At 33.6% G+C, this 27,984-nt stretch overlaps 2 protein-coding genes across 3 annotated transcripts; both read left to right on the top strand.

Moving 5' to 3' along the window:
* Positions 1 to 42: 42 nt before the first annotated feature.
* LOC133182062 (phospholipid scramblase 1-like) lies at positions 43 to 11,654 on the top strand. The gene is made up of 10 exons (XM_061316772.1): positions 43 to 119; positions 429 to 493; positions 2,010 to 2,120; positions 3,152 to 3,229; positions 4,771 to 4,847; positions 5,416 to 5,546; positions 5,757 to 5,877; positions 8,734 to 8,836; positions 10,960 to 11,018; positions 11,333 to 11,654. The coding sequence occupies exons 2-10, from the start codon at positions 445 to 447 to the stop codon at positions 11,375 to 11,377; spliced, it is 774 nt and encodes a 257-aa protein (XP_061172756.1). The 5' UTR covers positions 43 to 119; positions 429 to 444; the 3' UTR covers positions 11,378 to 11,654.
* A 4,883-nt stretch (positions 11,655 to 16,537) lies between these two features.
* Positions 16,538 to 27,372, top strand: LOC133182063 (phospholipid scramblase 1-like). 2 transcript variants are annotated; one of them, XM_061316774.1, is made up of 10 exons: positions 16,538 to 16,628; positions 16,936 to 16,987; positions 17,985 to 18,095; positions 24,857 to 24,934; positions 25,126 to 25,202; positions 25,349 to 25,479; positions 25,599 to 25,722; positions 25,876 to 25,978; positions 26,209 to 26,267; positions 26,352 to 27,372. In XM_061316774.1, exons 2-10 carry the CDS (start codon positions 16,948 to 16,950, stop codon positions 26,391 to 26,393), a joined length of 765 nt encoding a protein of 254 aa, XP_061172758.1. In that variant the 5' UTR covers positions 16,538 to 16,628; positions 16,936 to 16,947; the 3' UTR covers positions 26,394 to 27,372. The 2 variants fall into 2 exon arrangements, with proteins under 2 accessions (XP_061172758.1, XP_061172757.1); XM_061316773.1 differs by lacking the exon at positions 16,538 to 16,628 and adding an exon at positions 16,754 to 16,839.
* The last annotated feature ends 612 nt before the right edge of the window (positions 27,373 to 27,984 follow it).

Raw genomic sequence — 27,984 nt, 5'->3', positions numbered from 1 at the left:
TCACATAACCCGAGGTCACATAACCCGAGGTCTTTTATTAAGAAGAGTAAACACTATCGGGTATAAATGTATAAACTCCGGTGAGTAGCTGGGTCACTCTCTCGGACATCAACGTCAGGGTAAGTAACTGTGAATCATCAACCCCTGGGGACCCCTGTAATCTTCAATCTTATTACCGAGGACTGACCATTATTTAGCTGTAAGGCATAATTCAATTTATTCCGTGTGCGCGTGAAATCTAGGGTTCGTTTAATACAGAGGAATGTGGAGACTGATATCTGTTGTCAAGTAAACTCTCCATTTCGCAATGAAAGTTAAGTGTATACATGTTGACAAATCCTCCTGCAGGTATCCGGACATTACAGTTCATCCCGGATTATAAATATAGGGACAATTCACAGTATCCATAAGTCAACTATATCTTGCAGGTATAATTAACTAAAGATGGCAGACAAACAGTGGCAATCGCCAGTTCAGGTGCAGCCCAGACAAGGTGAGAATCATTCAGCTACATCTGTGCGGGGAAGGGGGTGCGCGTTATGTTTACAAAGGCAATAATAAATAGTACATTACCATAATTATCTCACTTTCAGAGTTTTTAGCTCACCTGAGCCGAAGGCTCAAGTGAGCTTTTCTGATCAAAATTTGTCCGTTGTCTGTCGTTGTCGTCGGTGTCGTCGTCGTCATTGTAAACTTTTCACAATTTCATCTTCTTCTCCAGAACTACTGGGCCAATTTCAACCAAACTTGCCACAAAGTATCCTTGGGTGAAGGGGATTCAAATTTGTTCAAATGAAGGGCCACGCCCTCTTTCAAGGGGAGATAATAAAGAATTAGTGAAAAATTAATAGCATCTTTTAAAAATCTTTTTCTCAAGAACCAGAGGGCCAGGAAAGATGAAACTCATGTGGAAGCATCCTCAGGTAGTGTAGATCCAAGTTTGTTCAAATCATGGCAGGGCCACAATGGAGGATCAAAGTTTTACATAGAAATATATAGGAAAAACCTTTAAAAATCTTCTTCTCAAGAACAGCAAAGCCATGATGAGTCATATTTATATGGAAGCATCCTCAGGTAGTGTAAATTCAAGTTTGTTCAAATCATGACCCCCGGGGGAAGGGCAGGGCCACAAAGGAGGATCAAAGTTTTACATAGATACATGTATATGTAGGAAAAACCTTAAAAAATCTTCTCAGGAACAGCAGAGCCATGATGAGTCATATTTATATGAAAGCATCCTCAGGTAGTGTAGATTCAAGTTTGTTCAAATAATTACCCCCAGGGGTAGGGCGGGGCCACAATGGAGGATCAAAGTTTTACATAGTAATATATAGGAAAAATCTTTAAAAATCTTCTTCTAAAGAACAGCAAAGCCATGATGAGTCATTTATATGGAAGCAACCTCAGGTAGTGTAGATTCAAGTTTGATCAAATCATGACCCCGGGGGTAGGGTGGGGCCACAATGGAGGATCAAAGTCTTAAATAGAAATATATAGGAAAATTTCTTCTTCTGAAGAACTGCAAAGCCATGATTAGTCATTTTGATTTGGAAGCATCCTCAGGTAGTGTAGATTCAAGTTTGTTAAAATGATGACCCCCAGTGATAAGGTCGGGCCACAATGCAGGATCAAAAATTTTACATAAGAACATATAGTAAAAATATTTCTTCTCAAAAACAGAAAAGTTATGTTTAGTCATATTGATATGGAAGCATCCTCAGGTAGTGTAGATTCAAGTTTGTTCAAATGATGACCCCTGGGATAGGGAGGAGCCACAATGGGGGATCAAATGTTTACAAAGGAATATATGGGAAAAATTTTTTTTTTAAATCTTCTCAAGTACAACAAAGCCATTTGTTATATTGACATGGAAGCATCGTCAGGTAGTTTAAAATTCAAGCCCCCCCCCCCCATAATCTTTTCAATACTGAACTGATTTGTGCTTTTGCCAAGCCAATGTGCTCAGGTGAGCGATGTGGCCCATGGGCCTCTTGTTCTTTATGTTTTAGGAACAGAATGGATGGCCACACCCCAGTCTGTCACCGGAATACCTCAGGGACTTGAATACCTCAGTGCTTTGGATCAAATTATTGTCAAACAGAGGGTAGAACTATTGGAAGGTAGACAAACATTTTCTTTTTGAATGTTACATAAAGAGAACGTAGATCAAGGTATTGGATTTACCCGTATTTTATACTTATGCTATTTTCAATGGACCAGTGCTGTTATTCAGAACCAATTCAATTTATTGACATCACCGTGTTGGTATACAGTCAAAATAAGAAATCAAAAGGCAGACAACAGAAAAAAAGAAAAATATTATAACATCAATTTTACACAATTCCTTATAGTCCCTGGATTTGTTTTCTATGCATAAAGCATTTATTTAAGTAGTTACATAAACGTTTTTGTAGTATTATAATCACATGGGTTAACAATTTCTTGAATGGGATTAGTACGACAGTAAACCGGTAATTTATCATAAAAAATATCACAATATTGAAATCGAAGATTGTCATACACGGGACAGTAAGGTACCAAATTTTATTCACATTACCCTTATTTGACTATACCGCAACAAAAAGTCGGGGAAGGGGGAGAGGAACGACCTTTCAATGAACATTTTCAATAGTAACAAGCTTTGTTTGGAAAAAAGTCCCCCCCCCCCCCCGATGGTACGTGCCTGTACACATCCAGAAAAAACAGTTACATTTATATTGCACAGCATCTAAAGCATGATTAATGGTAAGAATTCCAATTTGCATTAACCGTGCAAGTTTGATCTAGATAGTGCTTACGGTTACCTAAGGATAGACCTGCTCCAAAATCTTGAAAAATATTTAGGTGCAAGGATGTATCATCCCTGCGATTTTGGTCCAGATACTTGTTACTTTGTAAGGCTTATAGTAACACTTGGAAAATTGACCTACTCCAAAAGTAACTTGACGCTGGTGGTAAACATAACACATACCTGTGTAGCTCCGTTGAGGTGGGCCAAAAGAAATGTTGAGTACCTCTAAAAATTAAGGATAATTTTGTTGGAAGAAAAGTGATAAATGGAAAGAGAGGGGCGGGGATGATACATGTAATACCACACCCGAGCTAATTATAACATTAATTCTTTATCTAAAAGTCCTGTTTTACAATTTAGTTATAACTGGATTTGAAACCAAGAACAAATACGACGTATTGAACAGCGTTGGACAACAATGTTACTTCGCTCAAGAAGGTCTGTATCAAAATTACTGGGCCAAAATAAAAAAAAAAAATACCTTTGTTTCCCCTAACACGACCGACCCACTTAAATCGAGCCGACTGAAAAGTTTTTTTTTTTGATAAGATTATTTAAATATATTTTTTTTATTGTTTATCAAATTTATTAAATACAATTTCATCAAAAACCGTTTTTTATCAGAACGGCGGCTTTTGTTTTACTCTCATTTGGTGCCGACAACATATGGCCACGGAGGGTTAGTTCGTGTTATAAAACAATGGTGATGTATCAATCTTATTAAATCTTTAACTTATTAGAATCCTACACTCTTGAGACATCTTGTGAATTAATGTACCATGACTAAAGAGTGTTAAAATGGTATTTAAAAAATTAACATACTTAGTAAGCATAGCAAAGCCTGCCTCATGAGTAGATGAGGGGCGCTCGTTGTGAATAGATATCAATAAATTTCACTGCATTTGATTTAATTGTTTCGATCTAATAAACAGTTCATGTAAGATCCTATTTTTACTACATAGGACCATAGGAGTTGTAAATATGTCTTTGTATGATTAATTCATTTGATAAATATAATTCAGATGTCGTTTCTTTATTCCTTTTATTTATGGGGTATTGACTCCGTGACTATAAAATTAGATATATGAAACTTTAATCATTTTAGATATGGTTTGGTTGAATTATATATTGTTTATACATGTACATGTACACTATTTCCAAATAGTGTTGAAATCTTTGAAATTTGCTTATGGTACGGCTTCCTGAGACAGCCAGTTTATTTTGCTTTAGTTAGGCCCTTGAAAACAGGTTGTTTTTTGCTTTTTAAAATTTGTTGGGCCGGGGGAAGGCTCCTAATTTAGACTTTTACTCGGCACTTATGGCCTTTGATCATTAAGCATCAGTAAGGGATCTTTTACCTGCCATCTACATGCATACTCCGACACTGGACCAACGTTTTTTATGGTCTTTTTCCACTGACCAGTCTGCAAGTCCCACGTCTGGACCTGTGACTTAGAATTAGCTCCCGAATTACGTCGTGACTCCAAAACGAAACACTAGAATCACTGTGCCACGTGAGGCCCTTGACATTTTGTCTGTGTAAGTACTCAAAGATGATAGTAGGTTTGAAAAATGTACTCAAATGTCCGATGGTTCAGTATTTGCGAATCTTGTGTTTTTTTGTAAATATTCAATTTCAATAAATTTACGCTGGCCTGAGATATTTTACAAGTTCAAATGAATAATATTTGTGAATTAATTTACCATACATGTTGCTTCATTTGTATGATATAGGTTTTAAATTGGTTTCTTTTGTTCTTTCTTATTTATAAAGATATTATTCAAATTTTCAGAATGTATTCCCAAACCTGCTGTCAGAAAAAAAAATTTACCTACCTACCGACCCAACTTGAGATTTTTGGGTCGGGTTAGGGGAAACAAAGATATTTTTAATGATGGCCCTGTCTGTAAATTTGACATTTTATTAACTTGATAATGAAACACTACAATTATTTTATTAATTACTTTATTTTATTAAGAGTCGGAGTGCTGTCACAGAATTTGCTGTGGATCAAACAGAGAGTATGTGATACACATATCGGACAACATGGGCCAGGTCAGAATAAGTTTTCTACATATTCTTAGAGACAGGTTGTGTACATATTTGTCACTTTCATGATATAACGCTATATTTTGACACGACAACACAAACGATCAGTATATGATCAGTATAAATGTGTGTAAATCTCTATTTTGAAGACACTTTCGATTTCGTTCAAAGAGTTCTTGCTTTACAAACCACAGATTCAAAATGTTCTTTTATAGATGTGTACAAATCATTCAGTTAATTCTGTACTAAAAGTGGAAGAATTTTATTTTACTAGACAAGATTTTTCTTGGTTACGACTACAGAGGCCCAGTTTGGATTTGCCACCAGCGAATCCCCCCTTTTCTTCTCAAACTGAATTCAAATGCAGCATATCAAAAACAATAGCAACAAGCTTCATTTAAAGGATATTTTCGCGTCTGTAAATGCAGAACACACCCATTCCTGGATCCATTCGTTCCAGGAAGTGACAATATAAAAGTACACGTATTTGTGTTTATCTGGGTCCAGTGTATACCCGACATTTTTAAGGAAATAGAAATAAATCCATAATGAAGGCTACATCTGATACTTTAAGGAGGTGATGAGGGTCCGCCATGACTTTGTCTGCTGTGTTGGATGTTGCTGGTGTGCAACCGACTCTTCCTGTGGTTATGAAGTCCAGATCGAGGCTCCAGTTGGAAATATAATCGGCTATGCCAAACAACAGTGAGCAGAACTCTCTTTATTATCGATTTTCTATACATTTTAACGATAGAACGTTCTATCTAATATATATATATATATATATATATATATATATATATATATATATATATATATATATATATATATATATATATATATATATATATATATATATAATATATATATTTAGCATGCTAACGAAATCTGTTCTTTCCTGTTCATTTTTCACAGAACTTCAAAATGGAAGCCACATTTCCGTGTGTTCGATGCTAACCGTCAGCCATTGTACGTCGTCCGAGGACCCTGCTGCGGTTGCCAGGCTATTTGTTGCACAGATGATGTCAATTTTCCTGTATGTAAAATCGAGGAAAATATTTAAACAATAAAATACTTTCATTGGTTGTTAGTATGGGAATTGATGTTGCAGCTGTTGCATAAGCAGGTTATGCAACGTTAATTTCCGTTCTAACAAAGAAATGTTCCATTAAAAGTTTAAATCTAAAGTTTTAACTTATCTTTAACTATCTAGGTAGTTATAGATAAGTTTAAACTTTAGATTTAAACTTTAAATGTAACATTTGTATCTTTACAAATAATCAAATAAAGTAGAATTAAGTATGGTATTTTTGTAATGTATGTCATTCTATGTTTCATTGATGGAAGAGCCGCTACTCAAGAAATCTATACTGGTGACTTGCTTAGCGGCGTTTACTGTCTGATAAACGACAGAGGTTTTCATAAGAAATAAAGGGGGTAATATTCAGTGGATGTAAATATATATCATTAAAATTCAATTATTCTGAATATTTTTTACAGAGAAATCTGTTATTTAAATTTCAAATACATGTATTCTGAATAGTTTTTGTGCTCTACTGGTCTTTGAAGAGCTTATGCGATAGTAAGGTGTCCGTCTGTCTGTCTAGCTGTCTGTTATCATTTTTTTTAATGCACTCCTCCTACAGTTTTGATCCAATTTCATTATAACTTGGTACAGAAGTAAACTACACCAAGATACCTAATTTTATTTATCGGTGTTTGATTTCAATGAATGGTGTTGCCATGGTTGCCATGGTTAGTAAAATAGAAATATTTGTGAATTTCTTTCAAAACGCTACTCCTCCTACAGTTTAAGGATGATTTCAATATAACTTGGCACACAAGTATACTGCACTGAAATACATAATTTTGTTTGTTTTATTGTTTAACGTCCCTCTCGAGAATTTTTCACTCATGGAGACGCCACCACTTGCCGGTGGAGAGCTGCAAATTTTGACCTATACTCGGCAATCAGGGCCATTGAGCAGTGAGGGATCTTTTTCGTGCCCAGCACCTACTGCGACCTCGGTTTATACGGTCTCATCCGAAAGACTGGTCTCCACGTCCCACAGAGGAATTCGAACCAGGGACGTAAGGATCAACTCCTTACTCCGGAACTCTAGAGCGAACGCTCTAACCACTGCGCAACGCGGGCGACTGAAATACATAATTTTATACATGGGTTTTGATATTTTTTTTCTTTTTGAGCAGTGTTGCCATGATTTCTTAAAATAGAAATTTCTGTGAAAAACTATCAAAATGCTACAATTCTCCCACAGTATTGTCAAATTTCAGTATAACTTGGCACACAAGTAGATTATACTGAGATACACAGTTCTTTTTATCGATTTCTGTGTGTATGTGTGTGTGTGAGCGTTGTTACCATGGTTACTAAAAATAGAAATATTTGTGAAATACTTTCAAAACGCTATTAGTCCTACTGTTTTCGTCTGATTTGAATATAACTTGGACATAAGATTTCAAACTCAGATAAAATAATTCTGTGTATCGGTTTTTGATTTGGAATAATGGTGTTGCCTTGGTTACTAAACATAGAAATTTCAGTGAAATACTTCCGAAATGCTACTCGTCCTACAGTTTTGATCTGATATCAATATAACTTTGCATTCAAGTAGACTACATTGAGATACGTAATTTTATGTATCAGTTTTTTTTTTTAATTTTGTTAAACGGTATAGCCATGGTTACTAAAAATAGAAATTTTGGTGAAATTCTTTCAAAAGGATATTCCTCCAACAGTTTTAATCTGATTGCAATATATCTTGCCAAAAAGAGAAAAAACCAAGAACCATTATTCAATTCATTGCTGTTGCATAGTTTCAAGTGCAAGTGCTACTTTTCTCTTCCTTTGTTATAAGTTCAAACCAGTAGAGCTAGTCTCATCAGAGACTTCTGGTTGTCCAATTGCAATTAAACTTGACTCAGAAAAGCGACTTAACCAAGGATTATTATTTTATTTATTGCTATTGCCAAAGTTTTAAGTTAGTGCTACCTTTGTTAATTAAGTAAAAACCAGTAGAGTACAGTCTCACCAGAGACCTTTGTTCTTAAAGGGGCTTTGACACAGATTTGAAGTTAATATTTTCTCAAATTTATTGTATAATATGCTGACTTAAATGTTGCTATAGCAACAATAGCGGAAATATAATTTAAAAAACTATTTTATCTAGAAATTATTGAAACTACGAATTTCGGGACACGTTTGATTGACACATCTTTGCACTTTCACAAAGTAAACTTTATTCTTAGTACTTAAGAAAATTAGACATTTTGTTGTGTATTAATGAAAAATATTAAAATATAATCCAGAAAATATTCAGAGTAGAAATGTGAGAAAGCAAAACCAATTCACCAGTGTTGTCAGTCCGTTGATGTGTGCAGAGTTTAACAAATTGAAACACCCCGTGAAACGTAAACATTAACAATAACAGAGCTCGCGCCCTGTTTACAAAAACAGTTTACGTTTCACGGGCGTGTTCAATTTGTTAAACTCTGCACACATCACTGAACACGGACTGACAATACTGGTGAGTTGGTTTTGCTTTCTGACATTTCTACACTGAATTTTCTGGATTAAAGTTTTAATATTTTTCATTAATACACAACAAAAATTCTACTTTTCTTAAGTATTAAGGATAAAGTTTACTTTATGAAAGTGCAAGGATGTGCCAATGAAACGCGTCCCGAAATTCGTAGTTTCAACAATTTCTAGATTAAAAAAAAAAAAAAATTAATTATACATGTATTTCCGTGTGAAATGCTATAGGTCAGGATATTATACAGAAAATTTGAGAAAATATTAACTTCAAATCTGTGTCTAAGCCCCTTTAGGGAAAATATTGTAAAATAAAAAGTGTCTTAATTTCTCTAGGTATCGGATTTGACTGAAACAAACGTTCTTGGTCGGATTTTTAAGCGCTGGGCTGGATGTGGACGTGAATCATTCACTGATGCCGACACCTTTGGAGTCTCATGTATGTACAGTACATATTCCTTTTAAAATGTTACTTTGATTTTTTTTTCCCCTGTAGCAATAGAAAAAGGAATCAAAGAAAATGAGGTTGTGCCTTTTTTAGCTCTATTGGTCAGAGACCATAAGAGTTTATGTGAAAGTAAGGTATCCGTCCTCCGTCCGTCTGTCTAGCTGTCTGTCTGTAAACAATTTTTTCAAAATGCTACTCCTTCTACAGTTTTGGTCAGTTTTCAATATATAACTAGGTACACAAGTAGACTATATATACACTTAGATACATACCGGATAATTCTTTATATCAGATTTTTATTTCGATAAACGATGTTGCCATGGTTATTAAAAATAGAGATTTATGTGAAATTCTTTCAAAACGCTACTCCTCCTACAATTTTAGTCTGATTTTAATATTACTTGGTACACAGATAAACTACAATAAGATACATAATTCTGTAAATCGGTTTTGATTTCAGTTAAGGGTGTTGCCATGGTTACTAAAATAGAAATTTATGTGAAATTCTTTCAAAACGCTACTTTTCCTACAGTTTCAATACGATTTCAATATAACTCGATACACAAATAGAATACACTAAGATATATAATTCTGTTTATCAATTTTTCATTTCGATGAACAGTGTTTCCATGGTTACTAAAGATAGAAAATTCTGTGAAATTCTTTCAAAACGCTACTCCTTCTACAGTTTTAGTCCGATTTCAATATTACGAAGTACATAAGTAGACTACACTAAGATACATAATTCTGTATATTGGTTTTTGATATTAGTGAAGGGTGTTGCCATGGTTACTGAAAAATAGAAATTCTATGAAATTCTTTTAAAAGACTACTTCTCCTATAGTTTTGGTCTGATTTCAATATAACTTGGTACACAGGTAGACTACACTAAGATACATAATTCTGTGTATCGATTTGATTTTGTTGAAGTGTTTCCATGGTTTACTTAAAAAATAAAATATTCTGTGAAATTCTTTCAAAATTTTACTCTTACTACCGTTTTTTGGGTTTTTTTTTTTTTTTTGTTTTTTGTTTGGTCCAATTAAACTTGACTCAGAAAGAGACTGAACTAAGGATCATTATACATGTATTATTTTTGCTGTTTCCGTAGTTTCAAGTCCAATTTCTACCTTTCCCTACTTTTGTTAAGTAAAAACCAGTAGAGCTACAGTCTCGTCAGAACTTCTGGTTATTATTGTTTATTAGTGTGCTATTGATTCATTTTAATTTGCAATTCTTGTACAAGTAAATTTACGCAAAAAAAAAAAATGATTGTCACTGTTCACACTTGGTATTTATATCCACCAAGCAAAATTAAATTGATATGGTCAGTTTGACGAACAAACATCTATAGGAAGTGTCATTTTACACTTACAAAATCGGTTTTGATGGTTTTATCCGACCCTATATATGTTTTGCATACAGTCAGACTAATTTTAATTCAAGTTGAACAATGTTGTTTTGATAAATGAGTTTCAGGAACACTAAATTTTTATATACATGTATTACATTACGGATGCGTATTATTGCCACATTGACACTTTTTTTTGGGGGGGGGGGGCACTTTAATCTGTGAAATTTACGCTTTAATCTGTAAATTTACGCTTTGAATTGAATTAAACATATTATTTCATTGACTAAGTGAAAATGAGAAGACACAAGTTCCATAACTTAGGTAGTCTTCTCCTTCTACAGAATTTTATAATATTGCCATAATACAAGTACAACTAATTGGTCTGTAACAAATACATTAGTAGTATTAACAACTGAAAATTCTTGATATGCAAAATATAATTCTTTAATCTGTAAATTTTACACTTTAATTTGTAAATTTTACACTTCCATCTCTATAACTTACACTTAAATCTGTAAATTTTACAGATTTAAGTTTAAATTTTACAGATTTAAGTGTAAATTTTACAGATTTAAGTGTAAATTTTACAGGTGAAAGTGTGGAAAATGAAAAACAAAAACAGTGTCCAAGTGGCACAAATACGCTATATAATACACTGTATATAGGTAGCTATAAAATATTGACGTGTTTTCTGATATAAACATGTATGTATATATTATGGACTGTTGCCATACCCACCATCCTGTGTTATATATTGTAGTTCCCATAGATATGGCGGTAACGAGTAAGGCCCTTCTGTTCGGCACCGTCTTCCTTGTGGTAAGTTATTGTCAACAGCAAGCACCCAAGATAAAGCAAAGAAATGTGTAATATTTTATTTCATAGATACATGTGTATTTCATTTTGCAATGAAGAAATATTTTTAGCAGTACTTTTATCTTTCAAATATGTAAAAATATATATGAAATTCCTTTCATATAGGAAATATGTTTAAAAAAATTATATTATTTTCCGACTTAAGTATTAAGGATAAAACATTAGTATTTCCCCCAATCTTTCTCTTGGAGTGTACATCCTACACTTATCTTTTGAGTATTTTTCATCATTTAATACCAAATGTAATTTTATTCCAGGACTTTTTGTACTATGAACACTCAGAAGACGATAATAACCAATAACTGTTGGAGAATTACCCGGTACTAGCTGGACACTATAGAACAAATACAAACCTGTGGACTGTGTCTGAATCACACTTACTACTGGGCTGAATATATCCTCAGTGTTTGATACGCAATCAATATCATTGTTAGATGTACACCTCTGATTTGTCTCATAGATCATTCTGTCCAGAAAAAGAGAACGAGACAGTAAAATGTACACGTCAGCTCTATTTTTAATTTGTCTATTTTAATTATGCAAATGTATTTCATCTATTTGAATTGATAAAGAAGTGAATAAAGCTAAATAGAGAGATTATTATGTGCTTGATCAGTTTATCTTTTTATCTGATGACTGCTTTCAATACACGAGGATAGAGAAAAGGAGACATTTATATCCGGCGGAAAGGTAAATAAACGATTAATGCGCAACGGACAATAATTTTTCATAAACATATTAAAAATACAAAACAGACTAGCTAAAAACAAAATCAACATCAACAGTCATTAACTGAGTTGACGCTAGATGGCGTGCAAAAAAAGAATGGGGGTGTAATGAAGATAGTAGTTGCTACATAGCTTCTACGTAGAGCTACGATCTTGAACGATATGCTAGCCTAGCCGCACTGTTAAAAATCTAGCATAAAAATTTGATGCTAGGTACCAAAGCCAAGATGGTCTCCTTATAGCTACCATGTCGCATTACATTTATTTAGATGCAAACAAAAAAAAAATGAGGGTGTTTTCTACCATCTTAGCAAATTAAATGTAAATTAACATATACATCTTCGCTCGAGTTCAGCTCATCCAAAAATTAATTATTACTGAGATAATTATGTCCTAAATGTAACACATAGATGCTAGGCGAGATACCTTCAATAGAGCTAGATATCTACCAGCTAGGTTAAATTAACCGCTACGACCTTGAACGCAGCCTAGACATAATCTGAATTAACGGTAGATGACGCGTAAGTCTGCAAGTTATGGAAACTGTAATTTACAAACTGCAACGAAACAAATCTTGAAAGTACAATTTACATTTTACAAGCTGACAAATCGAGCAAATTCACAAATTGCGTATTCCGCATTGACACACTTTGATTTAAAATTTACACCTGTTAAGCAGAATAGTTAAAATAAGTTGCGATAGTACAATTTGCAAATTACACATTTTTAAAGCTCTAAAATAGATTCCATAATTATCTGCCCAATATACTCTTGTAAGAAATATGATTGTATTTGAAATCATGGTGATGACGTGATCCAAATCAATGAATTTCAGCGTAATCTTGAAATCTCTCCATTTCCAAATTTCTTTATTATATGATATGTCTGTGAACTGTTTGTGTATTGGCAAAATTAAACACCTATTTTATATAGTTTTAGATAAATAAGAGGGGCGATTTTATCTTCGCAGTCCGCAAAACGTTATCCAATGTCCTTATATAAGTAGTGAAAGTTCTTTATCTCATGTACCTTGTTTTCTCTCTTGTTTTTTCATTCCTTTAAAAAAAAATACAAATCATTTAAAGGGGGAGGAAATAAGCACCTCCTTCAAATTTACCTGGTCTTAGAACCCCTGTCAATCATCTGAAATTAAGCCTGGGATTGGATACTTGGATTTGATTGACATTTAGTTTTCTGCCGTTGTGTATATCTTGTGTACCTTGTCTGGAGCTTGTACCGACCATCGAATTTACATTCAGGCTTTTGATGCCTACCGCAAATGCCAAGAAGCAATCAAGGCATTTTTTTTAATTCATAAGAATATGCCATAAATATAATCATTTTGTCAAATAATTAAATAAATGATAAGAAAAATCATGCTTATATATTAAAATTGTAATTTAAAAAGGGGGATTTCATTTCACGATTACAATCGATAATTATAATTTGTCAAAACATAATTTAACTAACGTACATTTATTCTACCTTAACAAAATTTACCGACCTGCGTTTGAAATATCATGGAATTAAATAAAATTATTTTTTTTAAACAAGTATGACAACATTGTAATATTGCTAAAGTGAAACTTTATAAGACAAATACGTGTCGCTTTTCTTCAAGACATGGCGACGAAGTTACAGTATAATAACCAGTTTTAGAAAAGCAATTATTCGGATTATAACATCTTGCTTTGCATGTAATATTTGAAATTATGAACCCCAAAGGAAAAAAGTACAATGCAGGTGATTCAATTCCCGTTTCACTTATAGCTGCCGAGGGAATCACCCCCAGTCCAAAGCCCTGGCCATTTTTACAGACAATGCGTCATTGAAAAATCACGTAGGAATTATCTTCTATTAGTATTTATTTAATTTATTATCTTTCTACACAATTTAGCCTCCAAACAGCGTTTCTGAGTTTTATTATTACGGAGAGACTTATTTATGACCCACTTTCTTCTTTTGTATTGCGTACACGACGTGCAATTAAAATTACTTCCCTTTGTGTCGCCAACTTACAACGACAAATTTTGGTCCTATAATATTCGTTATAACATGTGAAATTAATTAACAAACACACAGTATAATTGAAATTGACAAATTATTACAAAAGATTAATTTTAAAAGAAAGAATTTGAGTAGGATTCTGTCCGCAACAAAAACATTTCGCATGCTTTATTTCAGAATGTTACGGTCAACATTTCAATTGACCTACACAAGAAAAACAATGAATTTGTTTTACTGTGTCGTAGGAAAACGTATACAGGTAATACATGCAGGTAACATCCTGTGTATAAAGGTAGGTATACACAAGCCAGCGTCGTTCCCTCAGGGCTTCTCATCCGCTTCGATTAAGCTCCACCCCACACCAAAATTTCCTGAGGAAAACCGACCGGTTGAAAACCTCGGCCTTTAAACTGTAATCCAGAAAAATCAGAGTAGAAATTTGAAAAAGCAAAACCAACTCATCAGTATTGACAGTCCGTGCTCAGTGATGTGTGCAAAGCAAACAAATTGAACACACCCGGTAAAACTAACAGAGATCGTGCCCTGTTTACAAACACAGATGTTTCACGTGATGTAAAGAGGAATGTCGTTGTAAATGAATTCTGAGAATATTCATGTAAGCTCAATTCATTAAACTGAAGTTATTTTTTTAATAAACATAGAAATTGAAAATGTAAACAATGCAACTGGGTCCAAGCCCCTTTATATAAAAATGTGTAATACATGTACATGTATTTTCAAGGAGTATTTCTTCTCCTAATAAAGGAAACAATAATCTATATATTTAATAAAAGCTGGCAAATTTCTAACAAACAAGCTGCTCGGCGAAATTCGAGGGATTTTCATATAACTGAAACTCTTAAACTCCAAACCCACTGTCATATACATGTATTGTGAAGTAGGAAATAGGTATATCCTCCACCCTTCCGTGGATACAATTATCAAGACAACAATATGATAATTGAGTTTGAAAATTGGATACAATCCGTGCAATCAATCTTTAAAGAATTACATCCGTTATCCTGAGCTATCAGGTCATATAGTTGGATAATCACGGGTTATTATTTAGAACACAACAGAACACCGACTCCAACGTATCATTGGTGTGTCCGATTTTCTTTGCTATTCATCACATGTACGCTGTATAAGATGAAATGCCAGAATGAAGCCAGTTTTTAAAAGTGTATGCGTCAAATTTTTCATGAACTCTGCTATAGTTTTTAAAGGACACATGTATTACCTTCGAGTATCGGAAGTAATATACAGTTTAGGTCAAGGCATTTATACGTAGTTTCTTTCTAAAATAAACCAAAAAGAAAATTCTTTGAAAACTTTAAAAGAAGCAATGCTTTCCTTTCTCACTTAAAATTCTATTAGATGTATTATCACACGGACTTCTCTGTAGACATAAGCACGTAGCATCGTTTTAAAGTGGAAAGGGGGAATAAGATACATGTTCCTGGGGGAAAAATCGTGTCGAAGAAAATTGAACCCCACGCACCCACCTCTCTATGAAATAGGTTATTTTTTTGAGTTTGGACGGATTTCTTTTCTTTTTTCCTTTCTTTTTTTTATTTTCATTTCATTCTATTTATTTTATTTTTATTTTATTATTATTAATTGGTCGCCCGCGCTGATCGTTTCCTCTATAGTTTCCTCTATAGTCGCGGAGTAGTTGATCCATCCTTACGTCGCCGGTTCGAATCCGTTGTGTGACGTGGAGACCGGTGCCGGCAAGTGGTTGCGTCTCAATATGAGTAAAAAATTCTCGAAGTGGACGTTAAACAGCTAAAAACCAAATAAAAATGTTAATTTTTTTTTCTTTTAAGAATCTTTTCCCCCTGTCAACAATTTCCCGGCTGCCCCCACCCCTTTACTTTGAAAATTGATACAAGCGGTCGTCTGGGATCAATATATATATATATATATATATATATATATATATATATATATATATATATATATATATATATATATATATATATATATATATATATATATGATTATTAACGCTGAATACAATGTTATATAACTGTTTATGTAACTGTTTACCGGTATATATATTTATTTATATAAAAACAATGTATATTGTGAATAATGTTTAAATTGTGCATTTATATATGTGGAAATGCCTCTCGGGGCCCTTGATTGGTAAATAAAATATCTTGTATCTTGTATATATATATATATATATATATAAAATTATTATTATTATTTTTACTATCATTAAACGTATGTACTCATCTAATCTAAATATATGTCTGTGTCGTATATAAAGACGAACAATAATTTTGAGCATCTAGAATAGTGGATTATAAGTAGGTCAATATCCTCTTACCTCTCCATTCTTTAAAAGCAATGGGCCTCAGCCCCCTCGAGGTTCCATTAACATTAATCAATATGTATATGTATATCGGATCCGCTACTAAAATGTTTTAATCTATATAGAAATTGCATTGTAACTGATCACTGTTCTATTTCAATTTTACAATTTATAATACAAGAGTGAATTTTTAATCCATTGGTTGATCAATCAATATTAATATTATTGCATATTAGCGTGAGACTAGAGTGACAAAATCCTGATGACCTAATCTTTATCTCTATCATATTAATATTTACTATACAAACCGTGAAGGATGTGCTTCGACTAAATACAATGTATAGTCGCATTCCAGTGTGTAGTTTGAAATAAACATATAAAGTTGACCTAAAATTCTAAGCATTTTAGTGCAGTCTGGCGGTACAAAGCAGTTACCCGAAGGATTGATAAAACTCGGTGGAGAGGGAAGGGTGGCCGATAGGAGCTAAGCTTTGGGTAAGTTGCGAAAGACATATTGATTTGAATTTAAATTCTATACAAATTAAGGTATTTTTAGCCTTGATGTAGATTTCCGTGAACCGGAACAATCGCAAGACTCTTCGATTATGCATGATTTCGAAATCTCGCAAATGTACAAATAACTGGTACGTCTGAATAAGTTTAAACGGATTGTGATTTGTGGAACAGGCCTGTATATTGGATTCTGGTAAACTTCATTTTGATATTGTTCAAACCACAGTTCTATAATTGAGTTTTGTTTATTGTTTACTTTTTGCGGTTGATCAATTGTTTACCTGTGCAGGTAATTATAAATATGGCGGCGAAACCTCCAGTGCAGACGCAACCTGGACAAGGTATGTACATGAATATTTGTCTATAAAGCCCCCCACCCCACCCCTTTTCCTTAACTCCCCAAAACCATGAAAACAGGAAAGGGTCAACCTGAATCATGTTTACATTTCCTTAAAATCACCGAGTATAACTGTTTCTTAGAGGCGCTGATGAAGGATAGCTTCCATTTATTTTCTTCATGCATTAGGCCAAACGTTTTTTTTTTATTCAAATTCTTTAGGTATACAGAAACCCAGTATCTTTATGAACTTTTTGAAAACTTTGTTAAGAAATATAACTCGTAGATTTATGAATATTTAATATTTTCTTCATGTTTAATCGTAAAAACGAGAATGCGGGGAGGGAGATTGTCAGGCATATACTATCTGCTGATACATGTATGGATAATTTTTGTGACAGAAGTTTTAAAGTCCATTCTTTCATATTTGTATTTCTAAGTGGTTTGGTCCTGTACTCTCACAGATTTTTATATGTAGTAATTAAGGAAGCTCAGTCTTAATCTTCTTTACTGCAGTTTGGGATTAGAAGTGAATACGTGTGATTAATGTTATTGCATATAAGTTAAGGACGCAATAGTTTTAAGACGAATATTTTATCGACAAAGCTTCAAGCCACGGTCTGCAGTCCGCATATAGCTCTTTCCAAAATGAGAGATCGAGGGTCGTACATTTTGGTCGTGGTTGCGACGATGGTTTACCTACAGATAATAATGAATCTAACAGTAAAAGAAGAATAAAAAAATCTTGTTTTGGAGTGTCACTGTCTGTGTGTCAGATTTTATGACGGTATTCAGGCCCGTAGGAAGGCCCCCCGTGCCCCCCCCCCCCCGGTTCCTACGGCCATGGTATTTACTCCTTAAATATATATTTCCAAAAATGTACTCCAGATAAGAAAAATGCACCTCACTCAAACTATTCCCTTTTTGGAAATTTTCTGTAGTATGTGTTTTCTGTATTATATGCTAAACGAACCCCTGCATTTTTTTTATGTTTTACGTAGGTGGACAGTGGATGAACATGCCCCAGTCCATTCCGGGTGTTCCCCCAGGATTAGAGTATATGGCAAACTTGGACCAGATGATTGTTAAACAGAGAGTGGAGTTGCTGGAGGGTAAGGAGTAGTTACTAAACAATTGACATGTGTATAGAGTTCTACCGTAGTTACCAAAATAAATAACACATGTAAAGAATTTTACCGTTGTATATAGTGCTCTACTGTAATCACCAAAATAAATAATTAACATGTGTAGAGAACTCTCCCGTAGTTATCAAACTAAACAATTAACGTGTGTAGAGAACTCTACCATAGTTATCAAACTAAACAAATAACATGTGTAGAGAATCTACCGTTGTTATCAAACTAAACAAATAACATGTGTAGAGAATCTACCGTTGTTACGAAACTAAACAATTTTAAAACGTGTATAGAGAACTCTACCATAGCTACCAAACTAAGAAAGTAACATGCGTAGAGAACTCTACCATAGTTACGAAACTAAACAAATAACATGTGTAGAGTACTCTACCGTAGTTACCAAACAATGTGTGTAGAGGACTCCACCGTAGCTACCAAACTAAACAATTAACATGTGTAGAGATCTCTATCCTATGGTAGTTTACAGACAGAACTTGTAAAATAAAAAGACAACTGAAGTGGCAAAGGACATGTTATACATGCATTGGAGTTTAAAACTTCCTATAAAATGGATTTATAATTGTGTTGTAGCTCAGTCGGTAGAGTGCTCGCTCCGTGATCGGGAGGTCGTAGGTTCGAACTTCGGCCATGACTGACCTAAGTCGATAAAAATAGGTAGCAGCTGTTCCTTCGCCAAGCTCTCGGCACTTTGAAGTGAAAGTTGCAGGTCTTTCGGATGAAACCTTAAAAACCGAGGCCCCTTGTCACAGCAGGCGTTGGCACAATAAAGAACCCTCACTGCTCAATGGCTCTGAGTGCCGAGTAAAGGTCAAAATTTGAAGCCCTTCACCGGTATATGGTGACGTTTCTATATGAGTGGAAAATTCTCGAACGGGACGTAAAACAACATACAATCAATCAATCATTGTACAGTTGTACAAGACAAAAATCAGGATAACTCTTCCTTTTATACGTGATTGTGTGTTTCAGGACATGTCATTTAAATCCATATCATTGGAAGCCCCCATTTCTTTTTAGGTCACCTGAGTCACTCAGGTGACCTACTGCTATCCGTTTTTGTCCGTCGTCGTGCGACGTGCGTTAACATTTGAACAATTTTTAGCTTCTTCTCTGAAACCACTTAACCGATTTCGACCAAATTTGGCATATAGCATCTGTTGGTGATGGGGAACAAAAACTGTGAATTTCATGGTCCCCCCTGGGGCCTGAGGGGTGGGGCTAAAACCACCAAAATTAATGCAATCTTTAAAAATCTTCTTCTTTACTCCTGGACATCAAGAAGTCAAACTGTTGGCATGATTGTAAAAAGCATTGAGCCTTCTACCAAAATTGCGAAATTCATGGCCCCAGGGTCAGGGGTTCTGGTGCTAGGGTGGGGCTATATAGATCATATAAAGAAAATGCATTAATTCTTTGAAAATCTTCTTCTCTGCTCCTGGGTATTAAATAAACTAAATAAGTACATTGTTATGAAGAGTAAGAGTGCCTCTTTCAAAATTGTGAATTTCATGGCCCCAGGGTCAGTGGTTCTGGTGTTAGGGGAGGGCTCTATTAATTATATAGTGAAAATGCATTAATTCTTTGAAAATCCTCTTCTCTGCTCCTGGGTATTGAATAAACTAAACAAGTATATAGTTATGATGAGCAAGAGTAACTCTTCCAAAATTGTGAAATCCATGGCCCCAGGGTCAGGGGTTCTGGTGTTAGGGCGGGGCTTTATTGATTATATAGTGAAAATGCATTCATTCTTTGAAAATCTTCTTCTCTGCTCTTGGGTATTAAATAAACTAACTAAGTACACAGTTCTGATGAGCAAGAGTGCCTCTTCCAAAATTGTGAAATTCATGGTCCCAGGGTCAGGGGTTCTGGTGTTAAGGCGGGGCTCTATTGATTATATAGTGAAAATGCATTAATTCTTTGAAAATCTTCTCTGCTCCTGGGCATTAAATAAACTAAGAACATAGTTTTGGTGAGCATGGCTGCCTTTTGAGAAATTGAGAAATTCATGGCCCCAGGGTCAGGGGTTCTGGTGTTAGGGTGGGGCTCTATTGATTATATAGTAAATTGCATTAATTCTTTGAAAATCTTCTTCTCTGCGTCTGGGTTCTAAATAAACTAATTTAGTGCATAGTTCTGATGAGCAAGAGTGCCTCTTCCAAAATTGTGAATTTCATGGACTCTTGGTCAGGGGTTCAGGTGTTAAGATGGGGCTCTTTTGATTATATAGTAAAATTGCATTAATTCTTTGAAAATCTTCTTCTCTGCTCCTGGATATTAAATAAACTAAGTACATACTTATGATGAGCATGGCTGCCTCCTCAGAAATTATGAATTTCATGACCCCTGGGTCAGGGGTTCTGGTGTTAGGGCAGGGCTCTATTGATTATATAGGGAAAATGCATAAATTCTTCCAAAATCTTCTTCTCTGCTCCTGGGTATTTTTCAATCAAAGGAAGTGCATGGTTATGATATGGAAGAATGCCTCTTCCAAAATCGTGAAATTCATGGCCCCTGGGTCAGATGTTCTGGTGAAAGGGGGGGGGGTCTATTGATTATATAGTGAAAATGCATAATTTCTTTTTCTTTTTCTACTACTGATTATAAAGCAAAGAAACAAGTGTATAGTTATGATGAGCAAGGGTGCTTCTTCCAGAATTGTGAGTTAATGGCCAATGGGTCGGATGTTCTGGTGTAAATATAGTGCTTTATTTATTTAATAATATAGAGTGAAAATGCATTTCTTTGAAAATCTTCTATGATTCTGGGCATATTTGTGCCAAACAGAGTAAAAGTTTTAATATGCAAGGGTATTTTCACTAGAATTTTGAACACCTGGACCATTTAATCAAGTGTGCTGGTCCTGGCCATGGCTCTATTAACTTGTATTCTACTGAGCAAAGTTATTCCCCTTTGCCATTCACCTTTGATAATTAATCACTGTAAATAATGTATTTGAAAGGTTAATAGAATAAGAGTAAGTTATTTTTGTCTCGTTTTTATTTATCTATTACTTCCAAGTCTACCTGATCATTAAAACTATGAAAGTACTTTTTGTATTATACAATAAATATTCTTGCATAATTCTCTTTTTTAAATGTTCTTCAAAGGCCAAGAGAGGTCAATGTGAGAAGTAATAATATGGGGTTAAAAATGGGCATTTTGTAAATAGTCTGCATGGTAGTGATAAATGGGGGACAGATAGATACTAGACCAATTATTTTGTTGATGCTAATCATACTATATTTCTTGCTTTTGGGCAACAAAGCTTCATTTATCAGTTTATGGATCCTCTAAATTGTTGTATTGCACTCAGGTGACCGTTAAGGCCCTTGGACCTCTTGTTTTATTAGCGAATTTCTTGGACATTCAAAGTAGAAAAAGGTAAACTTACCCCTTCTCTAAAACGCGCCATTTTACTAGGAATATAATACTTGAAGTATTTCTTGTTTGCATCTTGGACTATGTTATCGTTGCAAACATTTCCTTGATATAATTTCCTTAACTTCTCAAAAACACTTTTGCTCCAAACAGATACGTTACCTATTGGGGTTATATACATGTAAGATCCTGTTTTCTTCAGATGTTACACAAACTGCGTAATATGGTGTTTTGGATTTATGAAACAGTTATATGTATAGAGTGCATAAATACTTAACAGATACTTTACATTTAGATGTCAGAACCAAATCTGCGTCTCGTATCTCTCTCTCTCCATGATTGTGACATGCAAGTTAAATTATGTTAACATGCTGGCATGCAACATAATTATAAAGACATGCGACTTATTTCAACATGCAAAATAATTATGTTGACTTGCAAGTTACCAATCTCTTTAAAGAATATAATTTTAATGTTGGTAAACTTACTTACTAACGCCATTATATGACATCATACAAGCAAGATGCAACAGAATTATGTTGACATGTGGCTTATTTATGTTAACATTTGAGATAATTATGTTGACATGCAACTTATTTATGTCAACATGCAAAATAGTTATGTTGACATGCGAGTTAACTAACATCAACATGCAAGATATTTATGTTGACATGCAACTTATTACTGGTATCTTGCATGTTAAAATATAATTTGCATGTTGACATAAATAAGTCGCATGTTGACATAAATAAGTCGCATGTTGACTTAAACAAGTTGGATGTTAACATAATCATCTTGTCTTAGAATCTTGCATGTTAACATAAATAAGTCGCATGTCTACATAATTATGTTGCATGTTAACGTGAATAAGTCGCATGTTGACATGAATATCTTGCATGTTAACATAAATATCTTGCATTAATAAGTTGCACGTCAACATAATTCTGTTGCATCTTGTTTGTTTGTTGTCGTATACCGGCGTTAGTATGTTTACCAACATTAAAATTAGATTCTCGTAGCACGGAAGCGTAAAGGTCTCTACACTTGTTGTGTTATATTTGTGTACATTGTCTTACTTTTTATTGTCGTATCAATATATAATCTGTTATGACTTCTTATTTTCATTCATATGTTGTTTTGTATCTGGGTATTTTCACATGATTTAAAGCGTCTTTTCGGTGTAATGGATTTTATTGCTAAAAGTTATATCAACTTAAAAAAATATCGATATGAAAAATATTGATTTAAGCATGAAAATTAAAGATATCGATGTAGTTAGCTCGACACACACAATAAAAATATATGCATAAGAGTTAAATTGATATAAATATACTAGTATTTCTAGGGGGAAAGTTTGAAAATATTGTTCTCCAACTAACTTCGCGAAAGCGGGAATTTTAATGAAACGTCACATCTCTCAGATTTATTGACGGCACATGCACAATGTCACGGTGTCATGTGTAAAGTGTTAAATATTTGTTGTATGGTTATAGAGAAAAACAAATAAAAGAAGAAGGGGATGAGAGGGAGGTGATCAGTTAGACTTTCCCCATTGAAGCAAATATCAATTATAATCAAATCATTCTGATTAATAAGAAATGAAATCTACTAGTATATGCATGTCTAGTAATAATTTAATATTTTTTCTTATTAATAAATAAAAATCGTCCAGCTCTCTTTGAAATAAAGATTAAATGCTAGCAAAGTATGCATAAAAAATTTGCTGTGATTAAAAAAAATTAAGGACAGCTACCCCTTTCCCATCGTTTCTATGTTCCATACATAAATACATTTAGAACTTGTCCTATTTGTGGATGAAGCGAAAGTAGAATGTAAAATATTATAAAAGTGACACTGGGTATGTACTCTGTAATATGTTTTATCATTCTGTGGTAAACATAGGATGTGCCACATAGACGTGAATCTCCAAAGTCTCCCCCCCCCCCCGAACTCAAAAAATTAAGCAGTGAATCAGGATGGAATATATATACAGTGTATATATATGAGATAAAAATTAACTATCAGCACATCAGATCTATACATGTAACTTCTAATTACTTAAAATAATGTAAAATAATCTGTGCTTCATTGCAGACAATTAAAAGAGGGAAAGGGTGGGGTCAGCCAAATAAAATATATCACAAGAAAAAAACAGAGATTTAATTATCCAACTGCGAGTTATTTCTTTACTATTGGAATATATTCGCGGATCTCTACTCAGGGTTAAAAAAAAGCTTGAGGAGGGGCACAAAGATACTCTTGCTTCTCCCCCTCTTCAAAAGTGCTTATAGTACAATAAATAGCACCCTCTGACTATGCCTACGATCTAACTGTTTATTTCTCTCCATCTCCTTTTTTTAAAAATATTTTTGAATCTGTATCAGCCTATAATCGAATACGATAGCAAATACATGGTACAGGGGCTTTCACTGAATCCCGAGTGAAGTACTAATGAAGATTCATTAGAATTCCCGCCCCCCGCGAAGTTAATTCAATAACAATATTTTTTCACTTTTTCGCGGAAATATTCATATATTTATATCGATATAACTACATATTTATTTTTACATATCGACATTACTTTATTAATAGGATTAAGTATCTTGCTTTGATCAATATCTTAAAATCAATATTTTTTAAGTCGATAAAACTTATAGCAATAAAATCAATCAAATAAAAGAAGGTGCCTTAAATTATGTAAAAACATCTAAATACAATTCAAAATATATGTATAAATAAGGAGTTATTACACTTTATATGTTTACAAGACAATAAAATATGACAATATACAAGTTATAACACAAGTGTAGAGCCCTTTACGCTTCCGTTTCTCAAAAAAGATTGGTATTAAACTTGCATGTCAACATAATTATCATGCATGAAGACATAATTATCTTTTATGTTGACATACTTTACTCGCACGTTCACATAATTTATCTTGTATGTAGGGGACAGAAATATGCCACCATAAATACGGAACCTGTGCCTCCCGTTACGATGCTTTGGAGAATTCCCCTATTCTGTGCCACTTTTTTCGTGTTCAACTTTTATTACTCCTAATAATTGCATTTGAATATTGTCGGAATCTAGGTTCTAGGGGATCCATACCCCCAACTGCCTGTGGCTCAGATATGCAAGTATGGACATTGCACTTGACCTCTAGAATAAAGTTCCTATTTTGAGAGGGGTGATAGATGTCCAGAACATAACCTCAATTTACAGCTTCGCTTATATTTAAAACTTGTATTCTATTCCAGAGTTGATAGAGTTCCTCTTGTTTAAGATGTCCAGGCACATTGCTTAAAAATTCTAATTATAATATAAAATATTTCTTACAGTGTTTACTGGCTGCGAAATGAGAAACAAATATGATGTTTTAAACAGCGTTGGACAACAGTGTTATTATGCGGAGGAAGGTAAGCCATGGTTAATATCATTAATTAATGATAGATATACCAATATTATTAATATAACTGGCTGATATGACATGGGATAAGATTTAAGTAAGTGGTATTTTTTTCTTTTTACCCACTATTTACTGGTGCCTTTGAAATCCTTTGAAGGCAATATATCCAAATACTAGTAATTCCACCATGATTTGTTTTAGAATCTGAGTTTTGTCACCGAATTTGCTGTGGACCCATGCGAGAATATGTAATGCATATCACAGACAACAATGGCCAGGTAACCATACCTTTGAAATAGCCTGGTTTATCAGCCATAGTTCTCTAATGCTTTTGTTTAAGTATTTGAAAAATACTCAATATTACAAAAGTCGGTTTCGAATCTGAGGGGGGCTTTACAGGACTTTTATACTCTGTTTCCTGTAGGAGGTGATGAGGATTACCCATGACTTTGTTTGTTGTGTGGGGTGCTGCTGGTGTGCCACCGACTCTTCTTGTGGGTATGAAGTGAGAATCGAAGCTCCAGTTGGAAACATTATCGGCTATGCAAAACAACAGTTAGTTCGATCTTTGGATATTCTGTTCAAAATTGCTTTTAATAATTTGAAATTTTCCTTTCGAGCGTGAACACATGGTATAGGAAAACGGAAATTTATGAATTAGAATTATTTTCCAGATCTTCAAAATGGAAACCCCACATTCGCGTTTTTGACGCCAGCCGCCAGCCGTTGTACGTCGTCCGCGGACCCTGTTGCTGGGGATGCCAGAATATCTGTTGTACCGACGACATTGACTTTCCGGTGAGTCACTTATCGGAATGGCTTCAATTATTTTTATTTCTATTACCGTGAAATATTTTCTCTTCAGTTTTGCATTGATTAATTTCTTTTACATTTTATGTAAAAATGAAATAAATAATCAATTTTTGAAAAACCTTTGGTTCTTTTTGATAGATAACGGACTTATCAGAAACGAACAACCTGGGCCGGATGTTCAAGCGTTGGGCCGGATGTGGTCGTGAAATGTTTACCGACGCCGATACATTTGGGGTTACATGTACGATCTTAATTCCTTAATTTTTGTTTTACGACTGCTTCTTATCATGAAAAAAATACAAAGACTGGTTTATTAGTCTTTGGTTCCATCATGTAAGGAAAAGAGAGGAAAAGAAAATTAAATAAGTTCTTTTAAACACTAAGCATCCTACTTTAGATTTATAATGAGTAAAGTGGTGGTAATGATAAAACATGGCCAGATGTTATTTAAAATATTTATTTATTAATTAGTCCCAATGGATATGGCGGTGCCACACAAAGCCATGTTGTTTGGAACCCTCTTTCTTGTGGTAAGTCTTCTCCCATTCCTTGTTGGATATTCAGGTCATGATCCATTTACCGTTAAATTATCGGTATTTTGTGTATAATTGTAGGATTTCCTCTACTACGAGCAAGAAAAGAACAACAACAATTAGAAATGAAAGAATTACAGGGTTCATGGACAATTGAACTATAATTAGGGAAAGCAATTAACTTGTACTGTATACTAGTAATGAAAAGGGAAGACAATCCAGAAAAATGTAATTAATCATTTTTATAATGTTTATCAACTTGTATTTATTTTTATACTTTGTGATAACCATCGACATTTTAGTAACCTTCATACATTTTACATTTATATTTAGTTATTTTATTACATTTGTTTTATTTTCACTTGAGGTGTAATGGTCTTGATGTAAAATGACAAGGATTCTCTTTTTATTTTGTTTTACATTCTCATAATTTACTGTATTTTACAATCCCTTGATTTGCTGTATTTGACATTCCCTTAATTTACTGTATTTGACATTCCCTTAATTTACTGTATTTTACAATCCCTTAATTTACCTCTTCAGAAATATTGCATACATATTTTTTTTTTTACTTAGAACTGCATGATTCACATTCGAATTTTATCTTTATGGGGCTTGGACACAGAATTAAAGTGAACATTTTCTAAAATTTTCGGTATAATATCATGTTTTTGTTTTGAACACATTTTACTGTAATACAAAGGGATTCGTTACAAGTTTTCACTTCTTCAAAAAAAAACCTTCCCTGTAATAATTATGTACAATGATTATAATGATTGTCGAACGAATTAATTACAATGTTGTAATGAAAATGTGAAGCTATACAGGCTATTTAAGTAAACTTTTTCAAATATTATATGTAAATTTTCCAAACATTCTGCAAACTTTATATTTGATGCTTTTAAAACCCGTCAGAACGTCACAACAAACATTCTAATATAATTTTTCTTCATTTATGTGCGTTTATATATGTATATTGTTAAAATATTACCAGTGACATATTGGTCCTTTTGGCCGGATGTAAGATACTAAGTATATTGTTGTAAAATACACTGTATTACTATATAATACACATGTCACTATAATAAATAATTTACTTACATACTTATTTACTTACTTACTTTAAAGACAATTTAAGTTCAGAATCTACCAATCATCATCATTAAATAATAGACCTCATGCATGATAAATATTTAAAGTTTTATATTTAGGAGTGATATAGAAGATATCTAAGATACATATTGTAAGTCGTAATCTACCCGAATCTCAAATAATTTTTTGTACACTGCCAAAGAAAAAAAATAAATAAAAAATAACTGAACTTAATTGACAATTAACAAGGAGAGATGGAATGTTTGGTAAAGAATTTTTCCCATATAACAAGTTCTTTTGGTAAAACTAAAGGGAGAAATAAAATGTGCAAATCAAGAAGTAAGCACATGTTTCTTTAAAAAGATATAAGCGAGTATTTGAAGAGATGGTAGAGTGATTTTGGTGTCTAGTCGGTTTTGTTACTTTGACACAAATAAGCGTATTATGATATTTTACTGAGACGTATATGAGAGATGTGAGCTCTTTTATGTTTTAAGTGGAAAACTTGTTATCGATAAAAATCTTATTTTCGAAATTTGCAAATAAATGAAATTTTATATAAAAAGAACCAAAGAGAATTCAAACCTTTTTAAAGAAAACAGAGCAAAAATTGGATGTCTAG

This window comes from Saccostrea echinata, unplaced genomic scaffold, assembly GCF_033153115.1.
Source record: "Saccostrea echinata isolate AGI-Se365-2 ecotype Australia unplaced genomic scaffold, CSIRO_AGI_Sech_v1 ptg000009l, whole genome shotgun sequence".
NCBI lineage: Eukaryota > Metazoa > Mollusca > Bivalvia > Ostreida > Ostreidae > Saccostrea > Saccostrea echinata.
Note: the sequence above shows the minus strand (reverse complement) of the source record. Positions and strands in the feature narration are given on the sequence as shown.

Bases quoted from the DNA above. Each gene is read 5' to 3' on its own strand.
- LOC133182062 (XM_061316772.1), top strand. From the start codon at position 445: ATGGCAGACAAACAGTGGCAATCGCCAGTTCAGGTGCAGCCCAGACAA. The intron at 494-2,009 runs GTGAGAATCATT...TTTATGTTTTAG, and splicing joins TCAGGTGCAGCCCAGACAAG to GAACAGAATGGATGGCCACA. The intron at 5,547-5,756 runs GTGAGCAGAACT...CATTTTTCACAG, and splicing joins ATCGGCTATGCCAAACAACA to AACTTCAAAATGGAAGCCAC.
- LOC133182063 (XM_061316774.1), top strand. From the start codon at position 16,948: ATGGCGGCGAAACCTCCAGTGCAGACGCAACCTGGACAAG. The intron at 25,979-26,208 runs GTACGATCTTAA...TTTATTAATTAG, and splicing joins CGATACATTTGGGGTTACAT to TCCCAATGGATATGGCGGTG. The intron at 26,268-26,351 runs GTAAGTCTTCTC...GTATAATTGTAG, and splicing joins TTGGAACCCTCTTTCTTGTG to GATTTCCTCTACTACGAGCA.